The following is a 20,680-nucleotide window of genomic DNA, read 5'->3' as shown; positions in this document are numbered from 1 at the left end:
TTTCTTTTCAAACAATCTAACACATTTTTTATTTATAAAATTATATTTTTGAAAAAAAACAGACAAATACAATTTAATACTTTATTTTATTGTTTAAAATCAAGCTCGAGCTTATCACTATATAAATTAGACTATTTTATGACATTACGAACATTTTTACCGCTAACTTACGCATCTGCATACTTTAAATATTTATTTTTACATTTAATTAAATTAAATTATATTAATATTTAACAAGTGGCCGTGCCTCCTGATTACTACTTTCCATGTTGTGGTTTCTGGTCCACCTTAAGCGCCCATTGATTTCGCCTTTTGTAACCTACGATGGAAAAAAGTATGAGATTAAATGATGTACCGTTAGGTTGTCTCAAAATCGGTAAGCGGTGGACTTACTTCCTTCTCAACACCTTTAGCACTATTGCACCCTCGCGCACATCCTTGAACAGGCGTATGGTTTCAGCGTGGCTCATGCCCTGCACCGAGGTGCCATTGATTTCGACTATTTCATCGCCTGAGAGCGCAAAATGAGGATATTTTAAACTCAAAATATAATTCATATACAAAAAGAAATATTTGAAGCGCTCAGCTTGACTTACCCGCCTGCAGTGTGCCATCGTCCGCCGCTTGCCCCGAAGGGAATACAGTCTTTACGAAAATACCCATATTGCCTTTTGGCGAGTCACGTCCGCCCACAATGCTGAAACCCAGCGATTTCATGCCGTGCCCCTTGAAGAAAGTGATGGTCTTCGGGGTTGAGCGGCTGGCGCCTGCGAAAATAATAACAAACAAATTTAATGCTTTTGAATGTTAGAAGAAGCCGTCTTGTAGGCTTTAATAAATTAAGATTTACGAAAAAGTAAGAAACTCGCACTCCCTGCACCGTCATCGGCTATGATTCGGCGTTGCTTGCGGCCTCGCTAGATTTTCAGCTCAAATTTTGGCACACGCCACTCTACCAGGCGAACAGAGTCAGCAGCAAGCAAATGCTGGCGCCAAACAAATGAAAAGTGTTGCCTGCTTTCAGGCGTTATGAGACGCCAGCCTATCACAGGCACAGGGTGATGCAGAGAGTGGGATTTTTATATTTCCTTCAGGCAATTTTATGCTTTTCGACCATTTTTTATTGCGTTTGTTAGTGCTTAGCAACCAATTAGGTATTTATTAGTAGCGAAAATATTACGAGTTCGAAGAGAATTCAGACAAAAGGTTAGAAGCAAAAATGGCCAGCGATTAAATGCATTTTTAATTAAAATATGTTTAAAAAAATGTATTACTGACTATTGTTTAAGGTATTTAAATCAGTAAATAAATATTCTCACGCGGCTCTTGCTGTTTATAAGAGGTCTAACTCAGCATTGCTGGACCCTGATAAGTACAAATCTCAATATTTTCAGAAACTTTCGTGGCATCAAAAAAATAATTAAATTAAACACTCCCCCCTCCGACTGCCAACTCACCGTCGCTCATCGAAGCGCGAATGACTTCGGCCATTTCTTCGTCGCGGATTGTTAGTTTCGCCGCGGGCAATGAAGGGCGATGATATTGCAATGAATGTGTGGCCGCAGCTTTTGCACTTGTTGTTGTATTCGAATTCGAACTCGCACTGGTTAAGGCTGTGGGCATAGAAGTTGATGGTATGGTTAAATGTTGTTGATATAAATGTGAAGGCGTTGCGTGATGTCGCTGCTGGTGGTGTGGTTGTTGTACGGTTAAGTTTTGGTGTTGTTGTTGGTAAGAAATGAGGTGAATAGGATTAACATTTGTATTAGTGTTATTAGTGAGATCAGGCGACGTTTGTTGTTGTTGTTGTTGCTGCTGTTGTTGTCTGCGCTGTTGACGCACATCATCGTCGGTGGTGTTGCTATCAGCGCCACTTGCAGGCGCTCTGCTGGCCACTGACGTCGCCCTTTGTGTTGTTGTTGGTGTAGCGGTGCTTGTTGTTGTTTGTGTTTTAGTATTATTTGTACTATTAGTGGCTTTGGAGTTTTGGTAATTACTGTTATTGTTATTAGCGGTAGCTGTTGTTGCTGTTAGTCTGCCGCCCTCGGTGGCGCCACCGGTAGGCGGCTGTATGAATAGACTCAAGCGCGACGAGCTGAGACGCGAATGCGCAAACCGCAGCGAACGATAATGCGAATTGGACAGGTTGATGGAGTTGCGCGTGTAGTGCGTGCGCGACGGAAACGCCGCCGCCTGTTGTTGCGACTGGCCGCCCGCACCATCGACAGTATCCAAAAATGCAGCGGCGGCCAGTGGCGCCGACGCACCATAGGTCAGCGACGCACTACGATTGCCCGCGGCGCGTCCACAACCTGTCAGTAGCTCGTCCTGTGACTGCTGTTGGTGAAGTTGCTGTTGCTGCTGAACGCGCAGCAATGCCGCGCCCTCAGAGCAGCGCTTGCGCGCCAACAGCTGCCACTTTTCATCGTCACTGATCGTGTGCGTCGATAGCGATATGCTGGACGCGCGATTCGCATACACCGGCGTGTACTCGGCGCTGGCATTGTACAGCGGCGTCAGCTCGAGATTGCGTTGCCCCGACGAGGAACGCGCGCGTCGCCTTATGTGTTCGGCCGCAAACTCACCACCATTTGCCGTTGTATCCATGGAGTGACGCGGTGTGGAGCAGCGCCTATGTTGCATTAGTGGCATTGGCGTGGGCATCGAGCTCAGCGAATGCATTGTCGTTACGCTGGCCAGTGAACGCGCGTCATCGTCCACATCCAGCTCACTAGCGGTGGCGTCCAGTACCGCGGATGATGGTCGCCGCTTCTGACGCTCATCCTCACTCTCCAACGCCATCTGTAGACTTTGCAGATCATAGTTTATGCTGTCCGTGCTCTGCGTGCGCTGCGTATAGCTGAGCCGCTTACGGGCGCGTGCCAAATACTCGCTTTGCGGATTGGCTGTGGGCGGCGCTGAGGCAGGCGCTGGTTCGTTGCCACCATGCAACGATAGCATTGAGTTGTATGTCTGTCCAGCGCTGCCGTCAATTTTTATTTTTGTATAAAAATCGGTGACGGTGGCGATCTCGTCGTGCGCAATCACCAAGTCGATGCAATTGTTGACGAATGTCGACAGCAGACGCTGCACGTCGCCGAAGGACTGCATGCCACGCAAATGCTTACCGTTCACATTGACAATTTCGTCTCCAATGCGCAGGCGGCCATCTCTGTGGATGAGAGAGAAAGGGTAACGATTACTGAACTTGTGATATCATTTGTCTACTACAACAAAAAATTAAAATTCTTTCAAGTTTACTTACTTTTGCGCCATGCCATACGGATCGATCTCGACTATCAGGTAACGGTATTGCTGCTCATTTGCCGAGGTCATCACAGTCTTCGGCGACAAAACCAATCCAATGCAGTCTTCCTGGCACTTACGCTCCAACTTGATTTGGCGGAAACGCCGACGTATGGTCTCCGTCTCATAGTCATAGTTGTAGCCGCCCAGCGACACGGAACCACTTGTCGTGCTGCATATGCTACTGCTGCGCAGACCGCCACAACCGACGCCACTTTCGGAGGAGGTTAGTGAAATCAGCGAGTTCCGCTTCAACGTACCCGACGCAATAGATTCCGTATCTCCACTGGAGATACCAAGATTATTGCCCAGCAGTTGTGTGTTCGTGTTATTGCCGAGGTAAATAACACTGCCACATGCACTTTCGCTGCTTCCAACACTGCTGTTGTTGGCAACGCCACCCCCAACAACACCGACGCCGCCGCCGCCACCTCCGTCACTGTCGTAACCCGACTCGTTCGAACTTAGACAACTACTTAATCTTTGGTAAAGTGGTTCCCAGTCCTTGGAGGAGAGGCTGTTGTTGCGCGACACCAGCACCTCGCCGTTCACATACACACCATTGCAAGCGCTGGCACCGACGGCAGCCGTGGTCTGCTGTGGCGAGCAATTGCTGATCGCACTGTCGTCCGACGAGTAGCGCTTGATCAGGGCGCCATTCCGATAAATCACCTTTTGCTGGTGATTTGGAGAAGTGCTTGCCAGCGATATGGCGTCCAAAGTGCCATCGGCCAACGTCGTTACATCACTGGGTAGCATTGACGTGGAGTTCCGATGCTGCGGCGTTGGTGAGCGTTGCTGGCCCGCTTGCATATACTGCACCGCCGCCTGGTGCAGCGCTTGTAAGCCGCCAGTGTCCATTGTATGCAGACTGCTGAGTGATGGTTGCTTCATCACCGAACCGCCATTTTCTTCCGGCAAAACGGAGAGTCGCGAACGTAGAAATGCGTAGGGAAAAGCGCCACGTCGGTTTGTGGATTCCTGACCGGCCGCGCCACCCTGACCTGTAGCACTGGTCTGCGTTTGTGCGCTCAGCGTTGCGTCATCGCCATTCGGTGAGTTGCTCGTGCCTACTTTGGCGATGTCATCGCAGCTGCTCGATTTCAGATTTGTTGCTGCGTTTGCGATGCCCTTCGGCAACTTGCTCTGGCGATTGTTGGCCAAGTTCAGACCCTCCGTGGGATCGTCACATTTGATGTACGATGAGCTGGTCAGCTGACTAGTGGAACTGCTGCGGTATAGATTGCTGCCGGTCGAGCCGCTCGGTTCGGCGGCTTTAATCAGGTTGTGTGACTTGTGATTGAGCATGCCGGTAGAGCCGATGCGATGGAAGAAGTTCTTGATCGCCTTCTGTGAACGCTGCTGCGCGTTCGACTGCGTCGGCGTGCTCGTCTGTGCACTGCTGGTGTGGCCGCTGTGCTCCTTCGCTTTGTCTTGCTTTTGTTGGCTTTTATTATGCGCCTCGCCATTTTGCAATTGTTGTTGTTCCTGCGTCTTGTTTTGTTGTTCTCTTTGTTCTTTCTTTTGTTGCTGTTTGATGGTCTCGATGGGTCCAGATTTGCATTTCTTCAGCGTGTGCGTCTGATAGTTGTCCTTGGCATTATCATTGTTATTGTTGTTGTTATGTGTGGTTGTGTGAAACAAGGAACGCAGGTCTGTGTGTGATTTATGTGTGTTGGTGGTGTCGCTACGCTTCAATATATCCAGCTTGCGGCCCATGCGCTTGCCCCACGTGAAGACTGGAAGGAGAAGAGTTAAAAATATGAGAATTCAAGGAGCAAACGACAGACTATAAACAAATGAGATCAAAATAAATAAAGTCCTTATTATCGCGGTAAAAAAGCTCAGAAAATGTCACGTCAGCAACATTTCCTACAAATGCTGCGACACACAGTCTCCAAACTGCGGAAGTAAATCCAGAATGCGAATGAGAGGCGAATTTAAGCTACCGGAATACTTCATTTCTTGCACAAAATTAGTATGCACAGAGAGTGAAGGAGGACCAAACCTCTAAATCATCTTTTTTTATTCAAGTTTTGTCCAGCCAAAGACGAAAAACCGATCTCAGCTTCTAAATTATTCGATTCGATTTTACGTTCCTTTGATTCCCGCCTTCCTCTCCTACCATTCATCAAAGTAGAGCGTCTTGCGAACCGACCCATATAGCTGACCTAATTCAACAGCCCGCTAATCACACAGAATTCAAGCAAGCCAGGAGACATTAGACCGCCTACTACTTAACTCCGACGCTAGTTCAGCGCGGCTGCCCCACAAGCTCCTCCACACCTCTCCATTCTAATTTTATCTTTGGCATCCAATCTAATTTCGAACGACTACAACAGCGATTAGCCGCTGGTTAAATGTTGAACGGCTTCTGAAAGTACACCATACACCGCCCCCGAAGCGAAGACGGCGCAGGCAGCGCAGGCAGCGCAGGGAAGCAACAAGTAAGCGTCTATAAAATGTATACAATTTGAATATTCAAATCTCTTTGCGCCGCCAGTAAACAATCACAAAACTGCTCAGGTATTGGTGCGCTTTCCTTGTGCGGATACATGCCGTTGGTCGCGTGGGTCGTGGTGGGACTATTAATTATGTTGCAGCCGTCATTGGCTAGCAGGCAGCGGCGTACAAAATAATTGACGCTTGTAAATGAAACAATGCGCGGCATTAAAAACAGAGAAAAAACAACGAGAAGAGACTCTTATAGACAAACAAGCGGCATAAGTCCGAGAGGAACTGCTTAACTGGCTGCATGATGGCTCGACCGCCTGCGCGCACCCACTTAGAAATGTTTAATGCCAAAACAATTTGTTGTTGTACGGCTGGGGACGATGCAGCTTAACGAAAACTAAATCGCAGCTGTCGCAGCTTGTTGCTGTGCCGTCGTTTTTTTTTTTTTTTTTTTTTTTTTGGTTTTTTGATTTGCATCATTTTGGTCTACCACTTTTTGCCATTTTTACGCCAGAAACATTATTCCATCAGTTTAAAACCTTTATGGTTTCTCTGCGAAAAACTGCGACAAGTAATTTTCACAGGCTTATTTTGAAGCCAACTTTACTCCATTAAGTGAGTTCCGCATTGACCGAAACAAATGGTAGTCCGATGATGCAAGGTCAGCGCTATATGGTGGATGCATCAAAACTTCCCAGCCAAGCTCTGCCAGTCTTTGACGAGTGATCAAAGATAAGTGTGGTCTAGCCCTGTCCTGATGGAAGACGAAACCCATTCTGTTGATCAGTTCTGGCCCTTTTTTTTGATTGCTTGCTTCAATCTCATCAGCTGTTGATAGTAAAATGTATAATCAAACGTTCGACAGGCTGGAGCAGCTTATAGCGGTTAATTCCTTTCCAATCCCAACAAACACTCAGCATAAGCTTCCGAGGCATCAATCCTGGCTTTGCGACCATTTGTTGAGCTTCATTGTATTTGGGTCGTGAGATTTTTCGCACATTATTGTCCTATTTGATCCACTTTTCGTCTCCCGTTACCATTCGCTTCAGAAATGGTTCAATTTCATTTCGTTTCAGCAAAGAATCGCAGATGTTAATTCGGTCCATACAAATTTTCACAGACAATTCAAGTGGTACCCAAACAGCGAGCGTCTTTTTGTGCCAGCCCCTTTTAATTGGTTCAAAATCTTTTGATGATGAATGTTAAATGCCTGAGCGATGACATGGTTGCTTATGTGACGGTGCTGGTTAATATTCTCCATAACTTCATCGACTTTTTCAAAGATAGGTCGACCAGAACAGAGATGTGGAAGATGCACACATCGCAATTTCCAGAACGGAAGCGAGCGAACCATTGTTGTGCTATACGAACACCAGGGTTAATGCAGCACTTAAATTTTTTTTTTTTTGGAACTCTATAAAAGTATACAAACAAATTACTTGCTGGCAGCAAAGCTTTGAGTGTACGACACCACTGTACGCCTTTGGAATTTAAAGCCACGTGACACAGCAACAAATCATAAATAATAAAATACACTTTTATCGCCTGAAAAAAAGCAAGGCTATCAAAAGCCGTGCGGTGTTCGCAAGCGAAATTGTCGATTATGTTGCATGCGCCTGTATGGCTCTGAGACACAGCTGCGAGCGGCAAAAATCCAGTATTCAGAATGGCAAATACATACTTAGACACATGTATAATGGCGGCAAGCCGACGCTGCTTGCCATGCCACACAACAAATTGTTGTTTTGTTAGCGCTGCTCTACATTCGCTATTGATAGGCGCGACGCAGAGCACACTTCAACTCACACTTTTATACGGACACACACACACGCAAGCACGCTCGTCGGACGCTTAGCCGCCTGCAGACTTCAAAAACATTGGCTTAGTGGAAGCCGCAACAATGCTGCGCTTAGCGCAACACATTGGCTTGACTGCCTGTCGGCGCGTTGCTTGTTGGCGTGCACTTCGTCCTGCCGCGCTCATTTTTCCGTTAAGCCGCCAACACAAACGCTGCGTTTGCGCGCATTCCTGTTAGTCGGAAGACCATTTTATGCCAATTTTTTATCTCGCTTTTGTGCTCTTCATCAAATCAATGCCATTTGTTGCTGCCAATTTCATTTACATATAAAACTTCGATGTGCCGCATACAAGCATAGCGGCGGTCTGCATGCGCAGTTGGCAGTTGGCGCCTTGGCGCACCGCATCCCTTGCGGTTACTTGGGCGGCTTCTTACAAGCTCCAAAAGTGCCGCTCATTCATCGGCCTGTCCGTCGCTTGCTTTGCCACACCGCACCGCCTTTGACCGCATGCGCAGCACGTGTCCGCTATGATTACTTTTGCTATTGGCGCACATTTAGCATTAGTTGCTTGTTATTATTATTATTATGTATTGATGTTGTTGTTCTTGTTCTTTGCATTCTTGCTGTTGTTACTATTGCTGTATGTTAGCGACTTGGGCTGTGTGGCGTTCGTGTGGCGCATTGGTGTCATCGTTGCAATTGTCTGTTGGCTTCTAATTTAATACTGATTGCTGTTGATGGCAATGGCGGTGTGATGTTGCCCCATACTAGTTATAGCTGTCGTTTGTCAGTGTTCTACGTGTTGTTGCTGTTGTTGCGTTGTTCCTATTATTTGCTTGCCGTATTGCCATTGGCGTCCGCTGGGTGTTGCATTCCAACCACTCAATCGGACTAAACCAATCGTTGAAGTGGAAGTGTAATTGCACAAATTATATTGAAAGTTTTGTTAGCAGCTTTGCTGTTTTGTTGTTGCTTACAAACAAAACCGAAGAATTTACTACCGTTGTTGGCGTTGAAGTGTGAGCAATTGTTGCTAGTGATTTAAATTATTGTGTTGCAAAGTGGTGCGGAGAAATCAGAGGCATATTTTTCTGATGCCTTTGGACTGACAGAAAATGTTTTGATGAGGAGCGAGAGAGAAATTGAGTTATAAATTTTGTGCACAAGATATTCCAACCGATCTCTATTAACCAATATTCACTACCCTCCATAAATAAGCTGACAGAAAAGCTTCGAAAAAAAGAACTAAAGACCAAAGCGATCGACCCATGTTTTATGCTCCCACATCAGTCGGATCTACGTAACCGAAACGCACCAGAACTCTGATGCAACAACAACAACTCATGTTTTATGGGGTCGTGGTCTGGTGGAGAGTACATCGTTTAAATTTCTTACAATTTAGATTACTACATCATGCAACCTTCTGCTGACGGTTCCTTATCTGCTTGCACACTTGCTTTGTTTGCGGTGTGAAGCCTTTGGAGGCGAAGTACGGTGAGCCTTTTCACGGATGGATCGAAGTCAAAACGGAGGGTAAGAGATGGAGTCTTTTTCGATAGCTAACCTCAACACCAGCTTCAGATTACCAGACCACTGCAGCGTCTTCGAGCAAAGGAGACCTCTAGGTCATAGTAGATGCACTGCTTCGAAGTGCAGCTTCCTTCAAAGAGGTGTGCATTCCCTCCGACAGTCAAGCAGCTATACTGGCTTTCAGCTTGTTGATTTGCACTCAAAACTAGTCAAGCTGTGCATGACTTCGTTAAAAATAGCTTTAAGCTCCCTTCATATTAGACTTTACGGTCACAACGGTATCGACGAAAACTGCAAAGCCGATGAGCTCGCAAAGGGTGCCCTTTGCTCCACCACCTTTATCAATTTGTTGTAAGCTTAAAACGTCGATGTGTGAGGATCTGGTGATCGACTTTTAGGAGTTTATGGTTGCCACAAAGGAAAAATATATGTCCAAGTGAGATCCTACGATTTTGGATCAACTCTACAACCTAACCTAACCAATCCGGGCCAATTTCTTGTTTATTTCCTGGAACTTCTTTTCGGATTGGATAATGTGTCGTTCGTTTTATATAAAGAAAGAAGTGGCTGAGGGTCAATCAGTAGATATAATAGGACAGAGCTCATAAGAGTTATAATATTTGGCATGCACACAAAACTATATTTAAAAGCAGGAATTGAATACACCATTCGTACACTCTGAACTTGCGCTCGTTAAAAATCATATTTATTTGCACTCCTTAAGTATTTACGAGTTAAAGTCACATATTAGGCACACACATGGCAATTTAAATAAATAATAATTAAATGAGAGGAATGTTACGAATGAAATACTTTCCGTTTGAGGGTCAAGCTTTCCAACGGTCCAAATGGTCTCCACAAGCAGCACAATAGTTTAAATATTTCGTGGCAATAAAATGCTAAAAGCCCTCGCTTAGCGTTCGGGAGCGGCGCACACGAGCTATCGCGTTACTTATTTACAAAGGCATTGCAGCGAATAAAAATTTCAAAAGTATTATTGTTGTGGCGAAAATTGAAGTGTTGCCCGTTTAAAAGAGTCGTGCAAGAATTCTTCACTTTCCAGCCGTGACTGGCCGCCACAGTCAGATGCTAAGATGTTCTGGTTACACATACAGAAACACATCTGCATTCTTCCCGGCAGGATAGTAGGCGTGTGGGTGGGCTTGTGCGCGACGCAGAGCAGTGGAGGTGAAAATCATAATTTGTGTATTGACAAAAAGTGGGCTTGACACGCGACACATTCGATCGTAATTTTCCAATTTCATTTGCCACAGTCCGAATTTAATACGTTTTGGTGGGCGTCGGTTATGCCTGGTGCGATTGGGAATGTGTGTAAACATACTTAGAGTTGTATGTATTGATGAAATGTACTATCACCGCGGCAGATGTGTACAATCTATCTATATATCTGTATATATCTCTGATAAAAGTGGAAAATTAGTGTGCGGCATTGAGCGCAGTGTCTGTTGCGTCAATTCTCGATACCAATTCCTTATTTACTACTTGATAAGTTTTCGCCAAAATCGGCAAGTTTGATTTGGAATACGAAAAGACATTTTCGACTACCCAATATATTGGTTAGTTCACTAAGTAATTTCGTTTGATGACAACAGCTGATCTTATCGCCCTTTTGCAGTCAACTTCACATTCAAACGCTCTAGACTTATATATTTGAAGAGCTGATTATAGTAAGTCTTGTTTCTCTTTTTTTTACATTTTTTGGAATAGTTCTTGTTTGGTGCACTATCGAAAATAGAAGATCGAAAGCAGCATTTTTGGCGTATTTTACGGTTATAAAATCAAAAGCGTAAAAATGCAGTTCAAGCAAGGCAAATATTAATACAATGTGTTGACCGAACAATGTTAAAATTGGTTTGAAAAATTTCGTTACGGAAATTTCCTTCTTGAGAATACATGAGGTCCTGGAAAGGTTTGTGAAGCAGATGAGGACAAAATAAAGCCGTTAGTTGTTGTAGCGGCAGAAAGCATTCCCGAAGTAATTTCGTGGCATGGTGCCGAGTTTAAAGTGCTTTGGTCGATGCAAATCGTCGAATAACAACTCGAGATATTGCACAAAGATTAAATTTGTCTAAAGCGACCGTTCAAAAGCTCACGGATCATCTAAGATTAATTTCGAATCTTGAAAATGTTCGACCAGAACGAACATCTGTGATTTGCTCATCAAACGTCAAAGTAGTTATCTCTTTTTCAAGTGATTTTGTTACTTTCAACGAAAAATTGGCCTATTGACTTATATTGCTGCAGAGAAGCCATTGACAAATGGTGGGGCCTCTCACCGAAAGAGGTCCTCTGGCTCTACGACAACATAGTCAAGCCCATTATGTTCTTTGGAGTCTTTATGTCTTGGAGCGCTCTAGCAAAGACCACACTTGCAAAGAAAATCGAGAGGTCCGCTCCAACCAGGGCACTTCAATACCATCTTACACATTGTGCCCCTAAACATCGTCGGTATTTTATAGCTGCGAAAATTGCTATCAGACTCAGAGAATCTGGGTTCTTAAAAGAGCACACATCTGAACACGCGGATATCCCCACACGCCTTGACTTCATAAATCGTCATAACTTGGATCATGGAGTCGCCAAACCGAACTCTGGCTACTCCTTCGAAGCCCATATACCGACGAGAGAGTTGTGGGTGGGAAGAAGCCGTTGGGGGAGAGGGACAGTGAGCTGCTTTACGTATGGGTCAAAGCTTGCTTATAAAGTGAAGTCTGCGAACATAATCAAAAGGCCAGCCTTTAACTACGACACGTATTTTGCCTCAAGGTCACCACATTTTGTATTGCCACACAGAGCTATTCATTTTGATATCACAACTGTGTTCAAATTTATAAAGCGCATATACTTTACTAAATTTTTTTTGGTAAATTTTTTTTTTTTGATTAAATTTTTTGATTAATTTTTTCTAATTAAATTGTTTTTAATTAACATTTTTATAATAAAAATTTATTTTTGGATAAAATTTCTTTTAAATTAAAATTTTTTTTTTACTACAATTTTTTAAAATTATTTGTAAGCCCACCTTTACTCATCAAACATTTGTTCTTCTTTTTTAAATAAGATTTTGCATGTTTATCACTTAAAGAGAACACTTGATTAGCTCCAAATTCAATATTTTGTTCCTCAATCGTGTGATCCGTTATCATATCCATGTCCATTATTGTTTTCAGCTTCGAACTGTCGTGTTTTGCGCACTTTTGTTGCGCTTGCTTCGGCCAAGGTCGCTTGGCACTTTTGACCTTGAGGCGCAGGCAGGGCGCTATGTGCTTAAGCTTCAAACGCATTTCAATTTCACAATCTCCGTTGAGTTCTTGAGGCTTTCGTTTGTTTTTATAAAGTTTTCGCTTGCAATTTGAATGTTTTTTAGCTGAAACATGTTCAATACTTTCATGTACTTTTCACTTGGTTATGTCTGCGTGGTTAAAACGAACGCGTACAACTGACGCGCCGCCGCCAAGCAAAGTGGCAAAAAGCCAGTGTGGCGGGTGATTTCGGATTCGGCTTTAAAAACTATGCAAAAATGAACTTTAAGAAATGAAAATGAAATACGAACTTGAGCACAGCTCAGCAAGCAAACTGGTTCGCCGCCTGATAAATGTTGCATGCGTGCATTGTATGCAAATTTTCGACGTCGCTGTTGGCACTCCGTGGTATATGCGCTTACTTAGTATGTGCAGCGCTGACGCGAGTTATTTTAATTTCCATTTAATTTGACTTAATTTCGAGCATTCGTAGTCGTCTGCATTTATGCGCGCAGGTAGACAAAGAAACATCGTACTTAAGTTGTTGTTGTTATTGCTGTTGCTATGCTTGTAACTAGTATCACTGCGTGTACATTTTTTTAATGTCTACAACAAAAGCTTATATTTTGCTTAAAAGCTGGTGCGCTCAATATCGACTTATCGGCGCTGAATTATTCAAACGCCAGGAAATACAATCAATTTTCTAGTAAAGCCAAATCTGCGCGTTTTTGTTGTCGTGCGACCCTCTGCCCAGGGAGATACTTTACTACGCGTTGACGGCCTTAATTTATATAAAATTACTCAGACGTAGCGTCTCGGCCCAAAACCTGCCAAGTTCGCGTGTCTCAACACAACTTTTATGTGCCTTTTTATCATCATCAAGTTCAACGCGCTCATATTTCATTTGGATGTTTTTTCTTCTTTTCTTATGTTTTTTGGTTTTAATTTTTGCACATTTTTTATTTCCATTATCAAAAATTCCATTTTTTCATCATCTCGCATAGCAAAAGTGTTAAGCTCACATTTGGCTCCAGGGCGCTGTCAAACATTCAAAATCAAAATATCTTTTCAATTGTTTTTTTTTTTTTTTGTTCGTTTTGCTTTGGCTACTGTATTATGTAATTACCGCTGATGCTTTTAATTTTTGATTGTAATTGACGGCTGAGGTTTGAAATGCTCATGGCTTTGTCAATAATTTCTTAAAGATTTATATATTTACGCTTAGTTATGATGGATACAGCTGTTTTGTGGAGTTGCCGGGTATTATGGACCGAGTATTTATTGCAAGAATTTAGAGACACGTTTAGTTCCAGGAGCTCGCTGGGCCTAGTGAGCCTAAGACTTCCGACATTTGTTGACCATGCTTGACTCTATCTTTGGCGACGATAAGGCTAGCAATGCTGCCTGGCTATAAGTGTATATAGTAGCTCTCTGTATCTTCTCATAGTTATCCAGTAGAACTCCAAAGCCTTCTCTATGCCTGTGATGTACATATTTCCGCTTGAAAGATACTGGCTGAGTTTGGTAGATGGATGGAGGGAGAGTTATCAATCACTCCGCAGTCAAGTTTGGACCCATCGGCATAGATTGAGATAGTATTCTATCCTTTTCTCCATTCACGTCTGCAAATCACTAATTTAATTCAACCTTGAGAGGATATAGTCTATTTCGACTTATTTTAAGCTAGTTCATTATGTCTCTACATTCATAACAGTCACATATGACTTAAAAGCCCCGGTAACCCATGCACATGTTATCGCTGGATACATTTGAAGGCCTGTGACTTCTTTGGCTTTTCGAATATGTGATAAGAGGAATTCATCATGAGTCCATTACAATCTATTTCTTCATTACAATTAAAAAAATTAATAAAATGAAAATGCTTCAACTACCCAGCTGGTATGAATTTGGTAAGAAAATATGGTGTGTCTCATGGGATAGAATTTGGATATCGCTTACCAAGGCATTCATTCAATTAGAGAAATTGATATAATTTTGTGGTATTGAAGTTAATTCTTTTGCCGCATATGTTGTATATTGTAAGAGCTAATAAATATTTGAAGCTTTCTGATTTCATAGCTTAACATACTACTATATACTACATACTACAACTATTTATTTTGATTCATTATAAAATCAAAGTCACAGCTGTGATAAGTATTTGCTAAATTTTTTGCCACTGCAAATTGATTGCCTAAATTTGACATGCAAATTCTTTTCCACAGTGGGATTTGTTTGTGTGCTAACGATGAATTAAGTGGCCTTTGCCAGCTTGTTAAATCAATATTTATATTGCCAGACTTGAATTATGAATTGTAGTGATTGGCGAGTAGCGATCTGTGTCAACACTGAGTTGAAGACGTGAAAAATAAAATTAATAAGTTATCAAAATACAAAATAAAGAAGAGAATCTCTTCCGCAATAAAATTGTTAATTTCTGGCAACAAAAATGTGGATAAATCTCAAGATTGTTTGACTTATTCTATTTTTATATTCAGATGACAACCGCTTGATGGCTTACTTTTATTTGCTGAACGATTTTTTTTTTATTATGTTATTTATTTATTATTTTTATTATTCATGAGGAACATATTATATAATATTTTTGATAAAAAAAAAGTTACTCAAATATAACTGACTTAACTCTCAACTGCGCTTGCCTCGATTTGTTTGTTTTGTATTATTGTAAAAAACACAGAATGATTTCTTTGTCTGCAGATCGCCACAGTTGATTGGCAAGAAAATTAAGGCAATTTGCAGTTAATAAAAGCACATGAGCAAAGAAGGCGCAACAGAGTGAAAGATCGAGTTAAACATACAAGAAATCCAATTTAAAAGCATAAAAGTAACAGAATAAAAAATAAACACATTTCTATGAATGTGTGTTAACAGAGCAAAGCTGGTGGTGAAATGCGCGCAGCAGTGAAGCAGTGATAGTGATGTGAGACACGAGAGCAGTTGCTGCAGCAAAAGGATTTTGTATAGAAAAGAGTGCATGTACAAAGTTAAGCTGAAATTTCAATTTATACGAGAAATTCTATACATATGAGTAAATGCAGAAGAAATTCAGTCTCTTTGTCACGCTCTATACGGGGCACTGTAGGCTCAGGAGGCCAAATTAGACATTGTATCTTGCGAAAACCGCCGGTTTTGCGACATCGAACAGTAAACTAAAAAAAAAAACAGCCGATTCTATTTTACCCAGCAGTTCCTAGAAGCAGGCTCAAGCCTCTGGGATTCATCTACGTGGAAAAGGATCACATCACCTCAGTCGCTGTCTGATTAAGTTAGGTTAATCTGGTAGGGCAATGAGCCACGCATAGACCAGTTTTGGACCTTTGCGATACCAGATGAAGTTCAGTTACTATGTCCACGTGGAGTAGTAATTATTTACGACGCCTGCGCCTGACGATGCCTGAATTTTAGCAGACTCTGTGGTCTCACTATCGATACCTCCTCCCGTGTATCATACCGTGGGGAACCCAGATGCCCACAGCGTAGTCTTAAAAATAAACGCAAGAGATGCTGCATTGTTTCCCTGGTGCCTTGTTCTAGACATATCGTGCAGTTTTCTAGATCTGTGGTGAAATATCACAAGAAATTTGCTATTCAAACAAAAAAAAAACAACAAAGCAAAAATATTGACTATTTCAGATGTTTTTTTTTTTCGCTGAAAATTATCACTTCCATGCGAGTACCGGATAAAAAGTGCACATCACTAACCACACAATCTGAACTGCAAACATATTTATGCATGTGTGTATGTGCTTATTACCACTAAATGTGTTTGTATTGGAAAGGAAACGGTAACAGAGCAATAAATGCAAAATAATAATCTTCACACTCGTACGTGATCGCAGCAACAAAAATAAGTGAATACATGTGTGTATTTCATAAATTGTAGAGAAATTTCAGATAATTTGTAGCGAGCAGAAATCAAAGAATATTCGCTGTTTCTTCGTGGTAAGCACATACTTACATACAAACAWGCAAAAATGCAGTTTTCGAAACTTGAGATTGCAAACATCCGTTCCACACTGTGCCCTTAAATAAAATACAGAATACTGCCGAAATTTGAATATTACAATATATAACAAGAACAATTCTCATTCAAGGCGCGTATAAATGTTGCTGAAATGGCGCGTGAGAAACAGTGCTGCGGTCGAGCGCCACCATGTGGTAAGCAATTAAAGCTATTTTGGTAAATACTTAATATAATAAAATTGAATTTTAAGTCTTTTACTTTAGTTGAAGTAGTTTTATAAAGAAATAGCTAAAATTCGATGCACTCTTATGCAACTCAGCTTTATTTTGTACTATTATGTGAGAGTATTGGTTAGTTTGTATGGCAGCTGGATAGTGGTCCGATCCGCACAATTTCTTCAGATATTGTATCATTACCTTAAATAATAATCCATGTCGATTTCTCTTGCAGACATATCCTCAAAAGAGTAAGTTTTCACACAAATACTTCAATCCAATAGTTCAGTTTGTAGGAAAGGTATACGCTGTAGTGATCTGATCTGAACAATTATTTCGGAGATTATATATTTTCTTCGGAAAGTAACCCATACAAAATTTTCTGAAGATATCTCAATAAATGAAAAAGTTTTCCATACAAACACTTGAATCCAATCGTTCAGTTTGTATGGGAGCCATATACTATAGTAGTCCAATATCGACCATTCCGACAAATGAGTAGCTTCTTGAGGAGTAAAGAACGGGTGCAAAATGTCAAATTGATATTCCAAAAACTGAGCGAATAGTTCGCATATATACCGACAGACTGACAGCTGGACATGGCGAAATCGGCTCAGCTCATCCTGCTGATCATTTATATACTATATTTTTTAAGATCTCTGACTTTTTTTTATATATTATAAACATCTTGGCAAAGTTAATATATAATATATGTATAATTATTGAAAAGTACTCACCATTTCTTGTGGCGCTATTGGCAGTTATGCACGCTGGAGTTGCTGTTGTTGTTGTAACGGATGTTGTTGAGGTCGTCGCTGCATTTGCAGTTGTCGTGCCGCCGTTTGAAGTGGTTTTCTTTTCGTCATCCAATATGACAACAGGCACTGCGGTGACCAATTGATAGTTGGGCAAATGACCTGAACGGAAAAGAAAGAAGCTTGTGGTTCAAAGAAGCGTGTGCATAAAACATAAGAGCTATTAATAATATTTTTTTTGGGTAATTTGAGTTCACTTTGATATCGCATTATCATAATTAATAAGCAAAGTATTTTATTTTCAGAAATTTTAAAACATAACCGTTAGTATTAGATCGAGATATGTATATACATACATGACTTCAGTTAAAATGCAAAATAACGTAACAACACTTTTCATAAATTTACACCCGAAAGAAAAACGGTATAATAGGACCACTCATATTGAAACAAAATTTGAGTTTTGGTTATAAAGTGGTTATATAGTGGTTATGTATTGGTTATGTATTGGTTATATCTGGCAGCGGAAGCTGGACATTTTATGCTACATATACAAATGATGTAGTGAATCGTAAGCAATGAAGCAATCCATTTCGATTTTTTGGATTATACGTTGTTTTGCATTTAAAAAGCCATAAACCGGGTTTAAGGCAATGTTTTTTAGGCATCATAAAATTTGTTTGTCAGTTTTTGAGATAGTCTAATGAAATTTAATTCGTAGCCACATTATCTATTGTATTGATCGGAATCGGTCAGACAGCTATATCACATATCTCCAATATAACCGATTATTCAGATTTTTTAAACATTGCTGACTCGAAACTGGTTTTAGACTCATAGTCCCTTAGGCAAAGTCGTGTAGAATGATCCACAACATATTTGTCGTTCACACGATTTTGTGGAAAAAGAAATCGACCCGCTCTAATATATATCTATACTCGCGTGGCAACACTTCAAGCTAACCCACATACAAAATGCGGTCTTTTATGACACCACTTACCGTTTGACGCCATCAGCGATATTGTTGAACCACTGCAACTCTTCATTGGTGTGACACCGCCACTGCCACCAGCGCCGCCACCACCCTTGTCGCCATTTGGCATCAATGAAATATTGTGGCAACTCGCATTTCTGCTTTTCTCGTAGATGCAGCTACTCGATGACGAGCTGTTACGCTGTTGCCCCAAAGTCTGCTGGCCGAGTTTTTGGTAATAATGTTGCGCTGTCGCAATATTACTGCTGCTGCCACCATAATTCACCAACAAAGTGTTGCTTTTGCACTTGCTGCCGCCTCCACCTCCACCGACGCCACCACTGCCATTTTGAAATAAGTGTGTGGTGCTATGATGTTGCTGCTGCTGTTGATGATGATGATGCAATCGCTGCAGCGCAGCATCATTCAGCGAAGCCACCGACAGCGCTGACGGTGTCTGACGTCCGCTGCTATTGTGGCTGCTGTAGTTGTGTGTGTAGCTGCCACCACCCGTGCCACCAACTGCGGCAGGTGAGTGCGTTTGTGTGGAGGCGCCACTATTGCTGGCGCTCAGCACGCCGACGCTGGTGGGTATGCGCGGTGTGGGCGTGTGGCTAGCGCTCAGATTCGTACAGCTCAGTATCATGACGGGCGAATCATGCAGATCGGGTAGCGACGATGAAATGGCTGTGCTGCCGGCGATGGTTTTGCTGAATTTGACGGCGCATGTTGTGGCGGTCGGTGTGGGTGTGGCGGTTTGTGTGCCGTTGTTATAGTGCTGCTGATATGATGGATGGATGCTGGTGGTGTTGCTGTTTGCGCTGCCAAATGTGTCGATGGACTTGCGTGTCTTGAAGAGGCGCATAATTTAGGCTGCCGGGCGGCGCAAGTAATTAATGCAATTCTTCAGTGATATGAATGAGCGGTTTTGATAGCCTTTTGTTTCTTTTTTTTTTGTTATAATCTCACGGCCACTGAAAAAAGAGGAAGAATTGAGGATGAAAATTATTGGTAGGTAATAACTGATGCTTAACAATATAGGTTATGTCAACTAAATTTAATACCAGTTATATTACCAGTTATTTTAAATTAGTTAGTTAATTTATTTTTTTTTTTTTTGATAATAAGTGACAGTCCATTAGATTGTACAGACTTTACGATAAACTAAAGTGTCAATGTAGCCAGGCTTGAGCCAGCGAGGCTAGCTCCCATACAAGCTTTCAATCAATTGCAAATATGCCTCCATGAAGGAATTTGTAATTTTCTAGCAAAACTCTCCGCTTTTAACACGCTTCGTACATATCCAAATTTATTCCCAAAAATGCGAAATTCCTCAACCGCAAAACTGTGCCGTCATGCCTGAGAACAGTGTACTTCCTTTGGCTGCATTTTCACAGCACGCAAATAAACACTCTCACCATTTTTTTGTGGAGCAAAAAAGTAAAAATTGAAAACGAAATTCTCATGAGAAAAAATGTTGCACATGCAACCAGGCGCGCAACCGGTGCGCAGAGTCATTGAACGACCTCAAACTGCAATCCCTTGCCGCTAAGCCGGCTGCCAGCGTCACTGAGCGCTGAGTTTAGTGCCCACCTTTTTGCATTATTAGGTCGATTGCTTTGCACCGCAATTCGGCGGTAATGGTCAGAGACCGCCAGCCGCAAACCGCATTGGTTCGTGCAACAGCACGGCATGCCACACAATTGTGGTAAGAATTTTGCGCTTTAATTTTCATTCTCAGACTACAATGCGCATTTTGTTTTTTACTTGTTGCATGCCGCAAGCGCCAGTGCACCGCATAGCGCTAAGCCGTGCCGCTACAACACCAGCACGTGCAACAATTTGTCTATGCTGCTGCTGCTGGCGTAGCAAGCGTTTACTTGCCGGCAGCTGTTTGGAATGCAACTCCTATTTTATATAGTTGCACTGCAGCGACGCCGACATAAGCATGCAACATATAGTATGCCACAAATTATACGAGCTCACTGCTGCAACCCGCTGCCACCTCAACATATCTCACTCCTCCTGGTTCTGTCTACTTTTTCGTGCGCTTTAGCATTTTATTATTTTACTTTTCATGAATGTAAACAAAATGGTGCAAAAAAGTCTTGTGGCAACACAAATCATTATGAATTTATTCCATGCCATGCTGTTGGCGCAGTTACTGCTACACACACACATACTCACCACACATACATAGTATGTAGGTATGAGGTGATTTTTTCACACCTATTTGCGGCTGCTGGCATTCCCTTTCTGTTTTGCGTTTATTTATTTCTCATATTCAATATCTAGGCACAAATGTAAAGTGTCTATATATGTGTGCGTGTGACCGCACTATTTGTTTATTTCCTTTTTCTTAGCGTGGTTAAGTTAGTTTTATTGCTGTGTTGAACTGGC

The 20,680-nt window shown here is 42.1% G+C and overlaps 1 protein-coding gene across 2 annotated transcripts; it reads right to left on the bottom strand.

Annotated features, from left to right (window-relative positions):
* Window positions 1-67: 67 nt before the first annotated feature.
* LOC108970817 (putative uncharacterized protein DDB_G0277255) lies at window positions 68-19,250 on the bottom strand. Of its 2 annotated transcripts, XM_018936453.1 has the most exons (8): window positions 18,308-19,250; window positions 17,290-17,469; window positions 3,266-5,045; window positions 2,586-3,172; window positions 1,458-1,613; window positions 597-767; window positions 394-511; window positions 68-319 (listed from the first exon to the last, which is right to left on the bottom strand). In XM_018936453.1, the coding sequence occupies exons 1-8, from the start codon at window positions 19,143-19,145 to the stop codon at window positions 289-291; spliced, it is 3,861 nt and encodes a 1,286-aa protein (XP_018791998.1). In that variant the 5' UTR covers window positions 19,146-19,250; the 3' UTR covers window positions 68-288. The 2 variants fall into 2 exon arrangements, with proteins under 2 accessions (XP_018791998.1, XP_018791997.1); XM_018936452.1 differs by having other exon boundaries at window positions 1,458-3,172.
* Window positions 19,251-20,680: the final 1,430 nt, after the last annotated feature.

Source organism: Bactrocera latifrons, unplaced genomic scaffold (genome assembly GCF_001853355.1).
Source record: "Bactrocera latifrons isolate USDA-ARS-PBARC rearing strain unplaced genomic scaffold, ASM185335v1 scaffold_31, whole genome shotgun sequence".
In the NCBI taxonomy this organism is placed as follows: domain Eukaryota; kingdom Metazoa; phylum Arthropoda; class Insecta; order Diptera; family Tephritidae; genus Bactrocera; species Bactrocera latifrons.
The sequence above is the reverse complement of the archived record's forward strand: the minus strand, read 5'-3'. Positions and strand labels throughout refer to the sequence as shown.